Source organism: Schistocerca americana, chromosome 1 (assembly GCF_021461395.2).
Source record: "Schistocerca americana isolate TAMUIC-IGC-003095 chromosome 1, iqSchAmer2.1, whole genome shotgun sequence".
Lineage (NCBI taxonomy): Eukaryota > Metazoa > Arthropoda > Insecta > Orthoptera > Acrididae > Schistocerca > Schistocerca americana.
The window spans coordinates 258,126,388-258,138,542 of record NC_060119.1 but is presented as its reverse complement, the minus strand read 5'-3'; the positions used below and the strand labels follow the sequence as shown (position 1 = coordinate 258,138,542).

General features: G+C 40.8%; 1 protein-coding gene across 2 annotated transcripts in view; it reads right to left on the bottom strand.

Moving 5' to 3' along the window:
- Positions 1–6,099, bottom strand: part of LOC124621863 (probable ATP-dependent RNA helicase DHX34) — a 193,092-nt gene extending 186,993 nt beyond the window's left edge. The window contains exon 1 of one of the 2 annotated variants that reach the window (XM_047147328.1): positions 5,637–6,099. In XM_047147328.1, coding sequence (XP_047003284.1) covers positions 5,637–5,904 — 268 coding nt within the window. In that variant the 5' untranslated portion in view covers positions 5,905–6,099. The remainder of the gene's footprint in view (positions 1–5,636) is intronic. The other variant, XM_047147335.1, reaches the window with a different exon arrangement.
- Between the last annotated feature and the right edge of the window lie 6,056 nt (positions 6,100–12,155).

The window sequence follows — 12,155 nt, the reverse complement described above, 5'->3', positions numbered from 1 at the left end:
GAAATCCTTGGGTAACAGAAGAAATATTGAATTTAAGTCATGAAAGGAGAAAAAAATAAAAATGCAGTAAGTGAAACAGGCAAAAAGGAATACAAACGTCTCAAAAAATGAGATCGACAGGAAGTGCAAAATGGCTAAGCAGGGATGGCTAGAGGACAAATGTAAGGATGTAGAGGCCTAGGGGTAAGATAGATACCGCCTACAGGAAAATTAAAGAGACCTTTGGAGAAAAGAGAACCACTTGTATGAATATCAAGAGCTCAGATGGAAACCCAGTTCGAAGCAAAAAAGGGAAAGCAGAAAGGTGGAAGGAGTATATAGAGGGTCTATACAAGGGCGATGTACTTGAGGAAAATATTATGGAAATGGAAGAGGATGTAGATGAAGATGAAATGGGAGATACAATACTGCGTGAAGAGTTTGACAGAGCACTGAAAGACCTGAGTCGAAACAAGGCCCCCGGAGTAGACAATATTCCACTGGAACTACTGACGGCCGTGGGAGAGCCAGTCCTGACAAAACTCTACCATCTGGTGAGCAAGATGTATGAAACAGGCGAAATACCCTCAGACTTCAAGAAGAACATAATAATTCCAATCCCAAAGAAAGCAGGTGTTGACAGATGTGAAAATTACCGAACTATCAGCTTAATAAGTCACAGCTGCAAAATACTAACATGAATTCTTTACAGACGAATGGAAAAACTAGTAGAAGCCAACCTCGGGGAAGATCAGTTTGGATTCTGTAGAAACACTGGAACACGTGAGGCAATACTGACCTTACGACTTATCTTAGAAGAAAGATTAAGGAAAGGCAAACCTACGTTTCTAGCATTTTTAGACTTAGAGAAAGCTTTTGACAATGTTGACTGGAATACTCTCTTTCAAATTCTGAAGGTGGCAGGGGTAAAATACAGGGAGCGAAAGGCTATTTACAATTTGTACAGAAACCAGATGGCAGTTATAAGAGTTGAGGGGTATGAAAGGGAAGCAGTGGTTGGGAAGGGAGTGAGACAGGGTTGTAGCCTATCCCCGATGTTGTTCAATCTGTATATTGAGCAAGCAGTAAAGGAAACAAAAGAAAAATTCGGAGTAGGTATTAAAATTCATGGAGAAGAAATAAAAACTTTGAGGTTCGCCGATGACATTGTAATTCTGTCAGAGACAGCAAAGGACTTGGAAGAGCAGTTGAATGGAATGGACAGTGTCTTGAAAGGAGGATATAAGATGAACATCAACAAAAGCAAAACAAGGATAATGGAATGTAGTCTAATTAAGTCGGGTGATGCTGAGGGAATTAGATTAGGAAATGAGGCACTTAAAGTAGTAAAGGAGTTTTGCTATTTGGGGAGCAAAATAACTGATGATGGTCGAAGTAGAGAGGATATGAAATGTAGACTGGCAATGGCAAGGAAAGCGTTTCTGAAGAAGAGAAATTTGTTAACATCGAGTATAGATTTAAGTGTCAGGAAGTCATTTCTGAAAGTATTTGTATGGAGTGTAGCCATGTATGGAAGTGAAACATGGACGATAAATAGTTTGGACAAGAAGAGAATAGAAGCTTTCGAAATGTGGTGCTACAGAAGAATGCTGAAGATTAGATGGGTAGATCACATAACTAATGAGGAAGTATTGAATAGGATTGGGGAGAAGAGAAGTTTGTGGCACAACTTGACCAGAAGAAGGGATCGGTTGGTAGGACATGTTCTGAGGCGTCAAGGGACCACCAATTTAGTATTGGAGGGCAGTGTGGAGGGTAAAAATTGTAGAGGGAGACCAAGAGATGAATACACTAAGCAGATTCAGAAGGATGTAGGTTGCAGTAGGTACTGGGAGATGAAGAAGCTTGCACAGGATAGAGTAGCATGGAGAGCTGCATCAAACCAGTCTTAGGACTGAAGACCATAACAACAACAACAACAACAACACAAGGTTAAAATGGCAGAGCTGTTATTTGCAGTTACAGTATATCTCATAACAACTATGGGGTCAACTGAAAGTTGTGGTTCCACCCATTTGCTTTGAGCAGTTATGTAACTTTGTGTGCAGTGTGAAGTCATGGTGGTGTTGTGTTTTTGATTCTGGCCATGTTCGAAGATGGTGTATTGTAGGATTTGGTGGTGCTCTCTTGTATTGGATGTTTATACAGGGTGTTTCAAAAATGACCGGTATATTTGAAACGGCAATAAAAACTAAACGAGCAGCGATAGAAATACACCGTTTGTTGCAATATGCTTGGGCAGACATTTTCAGGCAGACAAACTTTCGAAATTATAGTAGTTACAATTTTCAACAACAGATGGCGCTGCGGTCTGGGAAACTCTATAGTACAATATTTTCCACATATCCACCATGCGTAGCAATAATATGGCATAGTCTCTGAATGAAATTACCCGAAACCTTTGACAACGTGTCTGGCGGAATGGCTTCACATGCAGATGAAATGTACTGCTTCAGCTGTTCAATTGTTTCTGGATTCTGGCGGTACACCTGGTCTTTCAAGTGTCCCCACAGAAAGAAGTCACAGGGGTTCATGTCTGGCGAATAGGGAGGCCAATCCACGCCGCCTCCTGTATGTTTCGGATAGCCCAAAGCAATCACATGATCATCGAAATATTCATTCAGGAAATTAAAGACGTCGGCCGTGCGATGTGGCTGGGCACCATCTTGCATAAACCACGAGGTGTTCGCAGTGTCATCTAAGGCAGTTTGTACCGCCACAAATTCACGAAGAATGTCCAGATAGCGTGATGCAGTAATCGTTTCGGATCTGAAAAATGGGCCAATGATTCCTTTGGAAGAAATGGCGGCCCAGACCAGTACTTTTTGAGGATGCAGGGACGATGGGACTGCAACATGGGGCTTTTCGGTTCCCCATATGTGCCAGTTCTGTTTACTGACGAAGCCGTCCAGGTAAAAATAAGCTTCGTCAGTAAACAAAATGCTACCCACATGCATATCGCCGTCATCAATCCTGTGCACTATATCGTTAGCGAATGTCTCTCGTGCAGCAATGGTAGCGGCGCTGTGGGGTTGCCGCGTTTGAATTTTGTATGGATAGAGGTGTAAACTCTGGCGCATGAGACGATACGTGGACGTTGGCGTCATTTGGACCGCAGCTGCAACACGGCGAACGGAAACCCGAGGCCGCTGTTGGATCACCTGCTGCACTAGCTGCGCGTTGCCCTCTGTGGTTGCCGTACGCGGTCGCCCTACCTTTCCAGCACGTTCCCAGTCCGTTGAAATTTTTCAAACAGATCCTTTATTGTATCGCTTTTCGGTCCTTGTTGCAACATCACTGTGTTCTAGGCGGTGGAATTCCAACACCAGAAAAATCCTCTGTCCTAAGGAATAAACCATGTTGTCTACAGCACACTTGCACGTTGTGAACAGCACACGCTTACAGCAGAAAGACGACGTACAGAATGGCGCACCCACAGACTGCGTTGTCTTCTATATCTTTCACATCACTTGCAGCGCCATCTGTTGTTGAAAATTGTAACTACTGTAATTTCGAAAGTTTGTCTGCCTGAAAATGTACTGTTGTCCCAAGCATATTGCAACAAACGGTGTATTTCTATCGCTGCTCGTTTAGTTTTTATTGCCGTTTCAAATATACCGGTCATTTTTGAAACACCCTGTATTTTGAAGTTGTTTGTCAGTGAGTAATTAGCTGTTGTGAGTTGGGTGTGTCAGGCTGTTATTGGAAGAGTTTATATGGATTTGCTAGTGAGTTATTTTGATTTTGCGTAATGTGGCTGATGGAGTCATGTTTGTGTTTAGAACTGTTGGTGCTATATGGTTCATGTTGTCACAGATTTAGCATTATTTTCCTTTTTCTGTCAGTCATTGATATGACACAGAAATTTGCAAGTAGGTCATTGCTTGTTCCAATGGGCACAGATATGCTGTACCCTATGCATTATATACAATAATAGCACAGTAATATATAATAATAACATAAAATAACATATATTAAGTTCCTACAGTAATTTGGACCAACTGCAGATGATTTTTTTTCTTTTTCGTTCGTGTGTGCGTTAGTGTGTGTGTGTGTGTGTGTGGGTGTGTGTGTGTGTGTGTGTGTGTGTGTGTTAGACCAAATTATGCTACAGTGGTTTTGTATGGTAGGTATTTTTTGTGGTTTTCTTTGTTTTTTATCATAATACGTATCCTATGTGTGTATATCTTTACAGTTCTTTGTGTATACTGATAGTCATGGCGAAGCAAGTTTTCATTTCAGGGTTTTAATGTTTAGTAATTGTGCTGGGCTGTGGTTGGTAGGTATTGAGGATATTGGTTCACCATTGTTGGTTAGGATATGTTTTTAATATTATATGACGAGTTTTTGTTTACTGAACCTGGATTTCATTTTAGATAGATAGGGTAAATGAAGGTTTTGATAACAGATTTTATGATCTGTATGTGTTATATTTGGTTGTGTGAGGTTCATTTTAGCTGCCATACATGACAAGTAAAACTTACAGTATGGGGTTTTCAAGTCGTTTGTATGTTCACGGTACTGAGAGCTTTCTAAGAGCTGTATAGGTCACGCCCAATTTGCAGTACCAGGTTCTTGGGTTGGGTGTTGGCTTCTGGGTACTGAGGGCTTTGTTTGAGCTTTGAATGTCAAGTGAAATTTGTGATACTAGGTTTTTGAGTTGTCTATGGGTTAATGGTCTCGTCATCTTCGTTTTAGCTATATAGTTCAAGCAAATTTTACGATACAAATAGTTTTCGTTTTTGCATTTTCTGGTTGTGTTGAATGTTGACAATTTCATATGCTTGACTTTTGAGTTAATATTTGCCTTTGAACATGTAACGAGTGACGTCATGGTAGCCACATTGTATAAGCTCGAAATAGGGGCGAGAGTCATCTTGCTGATTTTATTGATCGAAGGTGACGGGTGAAATACCAACTTCTGGTTTATGTAGCTAAAACAGAGCAGGCATACATGGAAATGTTTTATATATCCATTCCATCATTCCTTGATATATTCCTACATTACATTGCATGCTACTGGATTTCAGATTGCAGTGGATAATATAATCTTCCAACATCTGTAGTATAAAGCAATATTGATTGGTATTTATTAAGACAGACATGTGTGCAATATAAGCAATAACCAGTGATTAAATGAGATATGAATGAACAGTATAACACCTGTTTGACATCATCAGCTACTTTGTTTGCAAGTATGTATATTTTGCAGTACACTTCTGACAATGCATAAGTCCTAGGGAAACTAAGACTATACGTAATTATGTGCGTTGACTTGTAACTATGTTTCATTACTGTAATTTTAACTGACATGTCGAATATCATTGTAACATGACATATGGGTGATTAAACAACTAACTCAACAACTGGAATATAATACTATTTACAGCTCTGCAGTAAATTATTTTTCTTGGGGGATCAAATGCACAAAATGGATAGTTATCAGACAACACAGCATTTGTTATTTTGTATTACGGTTGTGATTATTACATTGAACTGTTTAATATTTTGTAGTGAACCCATACGCCAGTCAGTAAGAGTGACGAGGCGAAGGACACAATCAACGTACACATCTAAGCAATCAACCTGATATACAGATCAACAAACGGAAAAACATATTTTCGTCCAAAACGTACCTACTTGCTCTGTGTTCCCACTCATTTTCTGTTTACTTCTGCGTTCAACATTTTCATACTTCTTTAGGAAATTCCAGAAGTCTTCTTTATACGAGTACTCCGAGTCGCTAAAGAAAATTCTGTCCAACAAGGAACGATGGGAAACAAAACTGAAGCTGTCTGAAACATTGTTCGTGTTATCATTTTTCCTTTCATGATAATCACTATGTCTTCGATCATAACTACAGGACGGGCGTTCCTCTGATGGACTGCGTCGCCTTCGTTTCATAATTAATGCAAATAGAAGTTTCAAACACTGCTGTAAAGAGGATACATCATCCCGCAGTAAGCTATTTAGCTACAAACAACATGCCACTGTGGCGCATTAACAATTTCTATTATCCTTTTCTTGTTTTATTTTCACATTACTGGCATTTCGTTTTGTTGTCTACTAGTACAACTTGTTAGTAAACAAGCGTAACAGCTCTAGTGTATACAAAAACAAAGACCTTAGTTGCAAGAATACGTCTTTTCCCGAGGAATAGCCTCCAAGACTCTCCTACACTTAGTTACTAGAAGAACTTTGCTATCAGCAACTGGGGCTATATAGTTTCCAGTCATACTTAGCAGATATGATACAAAGAGTAGACATAACAATCACATCAAATAAGAATAAACTTTTATCGAAAGGCCTATCAGAACTAAAGTTAGGTTCACACATGGAACTAATGTGGCGTCCCGGCTTGTGGCTTTCGATAGTGGCACCGTGATCTACAGTTCACACTGGACGTCACAAATTCTACGTAACTGCGCAGCTTTCGACACGGTGTCAACTGACATGATATGGGCGGTTATTAATATTATGGCGTTAGAGCTGTGATAAGAGTTAAAGGCTCCCCATGAACCATAGACCTTATCGTTGATAGGGAGGCTTGCGTGCCTCAGTGATACAGATAGCCATACTGTAGGTGCAACCACAACGGAGAGGAATCTATTGAGAGGTCAGACAAACGTGTGGTTCCTGAAGAGGGACAACAGTCTAGATGATTGACTGATTTGGCCTTGTAACATTAATCAAAATGGCCTTGCTGTGCTGGTACTGCAAATGGCTGAAATCAAGGGGAAACTACAGGCATAAGATTTCCCAAGGGCATGCGGCTTTACTGTATGGTAAAATGACGATGGTGTCCTCTTGGGTAAAATATTCCGGAGGTAAAATAGTCCCCCATTTAGATCTCTGGGTGGTGACTATTCAGGAAAATGTTGTTATCAGGAGAAAGAAAACTGGCGTTCCATGGATAGGAGCCTGGAATGACAGATCCATTAATCACACAGGTAGGTTAGAAAATTTAAAAAAGGGAGATGGATAATGTAAGGTTAGACATAGTGGAAGTTAGTGAAGTCCGATGGCAGGAGGAACAGGACTTGTGGTCAGGTGAATACGGGATTATAAATACAAAATCAAATGGGGGTAATGCAGGAGCAGGTTTAATAATGAATAAAAAAATAGGAGTATGGGTCAGTTACTACGAATAGCATAGCGAACACATTATTGTAGCCAAGACAAACACGAAGCCCGCACCCACCATGGTACGGTAGTTCAAGTTTATATGCCTACTAACTTCGCAGATGAAGAAGAGATCGAAGAAATGTATGATGAGATAAAAGAAATTATTCAGATAGTGAAGGGAGACGAAAATTTAATAATCAGGGGGGACTGGAACTCTATAGTAGGATAAAGAAGAGAAGGGAAAGTAGTAGGTGAATATGGAATGGGGAAAAGGAATGAGAGAGGAAGCTGCCTGATAGAATTTTGTGCAGAGCATAACTTTATCATAGCTAACACTTATTTTAAGAATCATGAAAGGAGGTTGTACACGCAACAGTGCCCTGGAGACACTAAATGGTTTCAGATAGATTATATAATGGTAATACAGAGATTTAGAAACCAGGTTTCAAATGTAAGACATTCCCAGGGGCAGATGTAGACTCTGACCACAATCTACTGGTTTTGAACTGTAGTTAAAACTGAAAAAACAGCAAAGAGGTTGGAATTTAATTAGATGGGACCTGGATAATCTGAAAGAACCAGAGGTTGTAGAGAGTTTCAGAGAGAGCGCTAGGAAACGATTGAAAGGGACAGGGGAAAAAAGGGTAGAAGGAGAATGGGTAGCTTTGAGAGATGATATAGTGAAGGCAGCAGAGGATCAAGTAGGTAAAAAGCTGAGGGCTAGTAGAAATCCTTGGATAACAGAAGAGATACTGAATTCAGTTGATGAAAAGAGAAAATATAAAAATGCAGTAAATGAAGCAGGCAAAAAGGAATATAAATGTCTCAAAAATGAGACTAACAGGAAGTGCAAAATGGCTAAGCAGGGATGATTAGAGGACAAATGTGAGGATGTAGGTGCATATATCACTAGGGCTAAGATAGATACTGTCTACAGGAAAATTAAAGAGACCTGTGGAGAAAAGAGGACCACTTGTATGAATATCAAGAGCTCAGATGGAAAACCAGTTCTAAGCAAAGAAGGGAAAGCAGAAAGATGGAAGGAGTACACAGAAGGTCTATGCAAGGGCGACATACTTGATGGCAGTGTTATGGAAATGGAAGAGGATGTAGATGAACATGAAATAGGAGGTATGAGACTGCATGAAGAGTTTGACAGAGCACTGAAAGACCTAAGTCGAAACGTGGTCCCAGGAGCAGACAACATACCATTAGCTTTGGGAGAGCCATCTGGTGAGTAAGATGTATGAGACAGGCGAAATGCCCTCAAATTTCAAGAAGAACATAATAATTCCAATTCCAAAGAAAGCAAGTGTTGACAGGTGTGAAAATTACCAAACTATCAGCTTATAAGTCATGGCTCCAAAAAATACTTAACGAATCCTCTACATATGATCGGAAAAACTGGTAGAAGCCGAACTTTGGGACGATCAGTTCGGATTTTGTAAAAATGTTGGGACACGTGAGGCAATACTGACCCTACGCCTTACCTCAGAAGATAGGTTAAGGAAAGGCAAATCTACGTTTTTAGCATGGGTAAATGTAGAGAAAGCTTTTGATAATATTGACTGAAATACTCTCTTTCAAATTCTGAAGGTGGCAGGGCTCAAATACAGGGAGAGAAAGGCTATTTAAAATTTGTACAGAAACCAGGTGGCAGTTTTAAGACTTGAGGGGCATGAAAAGGAAGCTGCAGTTGGGAAGGCAGTGAGACAATTTTGTGGCCTATCCCCAATGTTATTCAATCTGTATACTGAGCAAGCAGTAAAGGAAACAAAAGAAAAATTTGGAGTAAGATTTAAAATCCATGGAGAAGAAATAAAAATTGTGAGGTTTGCTGGTGACACTGTAATTCTGTCAGAGACAGCAAAGGACGTGGAAGAGCAGTTGAATGGATTGGACAGTGCCTTAAAAGGAGGATATAAGATAAACATCAACAAAAGCAAAACGAGGATAATGGAATGTAGTTGAATTAAATCAGGTGATTCTGAGGGAATTAGATTAGGAAATGGGAAACTTGAAGTAGTAGTTGAGTTCTGCTATTTGGGGAGCAAAATAATTGATGACTGTCGAATTAGACAGGATATAAAATGTAGACTAGCAATGGCAAAAAAAGCGTTTCTGAAGAAGACAAATGTGTTAATATCGAGTATAGATTTAAGTGCAGGAAGTCTTTTCTAAAAGTATTTGTATGGATGTGAAACATGGGCATAAATAGTTTAGACAAAAAGAGAATAGTAACTTTCGAAATGTGGTGCTCCAGAAGAGTGCTGAAGATTAGATGGATAGATCACGTAACTAATTTTGAAGTACTGAATAGAATTGGGGAGAAGAGGAATTTGTGGCACAACTTGACTAGAAGAAGGTATCGGTTGGTAGGACAAGTGCTGAGGCATCAAGGGATCACCAATATAAATCTAAGTGTGGGGGGTAAAAATCGTAGAGGGAGACCAAGCGATGAATACACTAAGCAGATTCAGAATGAAATAGGTTGCAGTAGGTATTGGAGATGAAGAAACTTGCGCAGGATAAGTAGCATGGAGAATTGCATCGACCCAGTCTCAGGACTGAAGACCATGACAGCAACAACAACAACAAGAGTTAAAGACAAGGAAGACTAAACCCAACTGTTAAATCCGATAATGGACTTCTTACAGGGATAAATCGGGGGCCACAAACACGTTTAGAAAAGAAATAACACTCCAAGACGATAATGTTGTCCGCTGTGGCAAGCTAACAACAGCAGGGTTGTAAATATCATTTGCAGATGCACCACTCTTCCAAAATTTTAGAGTATTATTGTATTTATTGATTTACCCATTTCGAATAACCAATTTTAAACAGCGTCTGCATCACACTCAGGGGCTATTTTTCGCATGCTATCTGTAATTATACAGTAGTTGGTCGTTTTTTGGTTACATATTAAGTTTATTTATTCAAGATGGGGTAGGCCTACATCATTGGTTTGCAAATGTTGCACACACACACACACACACACACACACACACACACACACACACACCTACAGAATATTAAACGCAAGTTGCTCTTCTTGTAGTTCCAGAAACTGTTGAAGTGTACCTGCCGAACATTGTTGAGATTTTTTTCAGAAATAAAATAAAAACACACTGCAATCGAATGAATTACAGCCGCAATTACTGCACGATGACCACGACACAACACTTGTGTCTCGAAATAAAGCCACCAGAGAGCAGTGGAGGAAGGAAAGTGGTGTAACATAGTACAGCCATGTTCAGCAATTTGTGGCATGACGGAAGTTGCGTCTCTTAAGATGTGCCACTGACAACTGGGAGTTCATACATGCAACTGCTATATGTCATTAGCTGTGGTGATACTTTTGTTGCATGTTGCAAGCCCTGCTTAAAAGAAGTAAATATAGGAGTTCGTTAGGATATCACATTAGGTCTAATTATATTCTTGATATACATAAACGACTTTCCCAATAGTATTAAGCCGTGTTTCCACAGACATGAATTTCTTGTATATGCATCCCTCACCATCTCTTGCAGACGTCAGTTTACATTTGGTAGACCTCAACTTGCACATTATCATGCAAACTTATAAGTAAATTACGAAAGTTGAAAGGCGCTTGCACGATGTCAATTCCCCCATCATTTGTCAATTCCCCCATCATTGCCTATGAACTTCAGCAATTACCATCAGGTGAATCTACTCTCATTCTACTCCAAGACAGCACAGATATAGAATCGTTTGTTTGTATGCGTGAAAAGTTATTATCATGCTAAGATAAGGGACTTAGTGGAGCATTAATCAAGGAATGTCATTTCTTTTCATGTGTGAATTATTTGAAAGTATTTTGTATTGGATATACGTGCACCTTCTAATTGCACATATACACACATCAAAAAAACCATCCCGGTTCCCAGAACTCCTGAAGACAGATGTTGACTGTGGATATTGTATCACAGACACAGTCCTTTTGACTGTCCTAGATGTCACTAAACCCGCCCAAAGACGTAAACAACCTTGCGTGAGCAGCGCCTATTGGATGGAGGGGGTCCCAACAGCCGATTAGTTCCAGTCATTCCACCAGAATGGAGGTACACGGCTCGTGTTGTCTGTAGTTCAACCATGCCTAGACGGTCAACACTGCGGTTCAATCGCTTCCGCACTGTTACTTTGTGCCAGGAAGAGCTCTCAACAAGGAGTGTTCAGGCATCTTGGAGTGATCCAAAGTGATGTTCGGACATGGAGGAGATACAGAGAGACAGAAACTGTCGATGACAGGTTTCGCTCAGGGCGCCCAAGAGCTACTACTGCAGTGAATGACCGCTTCCTACAGATTATGGCTCGGGGGAAGCCTGACAGCAACGCCACCATGTTGAATAATGCTTTTCGTGCAGCCACAGGACGTCTTGTTACGACTCAAACTGTGCGCAATAGGCTGCATGGTGTGTAACTTCACTCCCGACGTCTATGAGGAGGTCCATCTTTGCAACCACAACACCATACAGCGCGGTACAGATGGGTCCAACACCATGCAGAAAAGGACTGCTCAGGATTGCCATCATGTTCTCTTCACCAATGAGCGTTGCATGTGCCTTCAACCAGAAAATCGTAGGAAACGTGTTTGGAGGCCAGCTGGTCAGGCTGAACACCTTAGACACACTGTCCAGGGAATGTTTTGGGGTGGCTTTATGTTTGGCCTACGTACGCCGTTGGTCATGGAAGGTGCCGTAACGACTGTACGATACGTGAATGCCATCCTCCGACCGATACTGCAACCATATTGGCAGCACATTGGCGAGGCGTTCGTCTTCATGGACGACAGTTCGCGCCCCCATCGAGCACATCTTGTGAATGGCTTCCTTCATGATAACGACATCGCTCGACTAGTGTGGCCAGCTTGTTCTCCAGATATGAACCCTATTGAACATGACTGGTATAGATTGAAAAGGCCTATTTACAGACGACGTGACCCACCAACCACTCCGAGGATCTACGCCGAATCGCCGTTGAGGAGTGGGACAATCTGGACCAATAGCGCC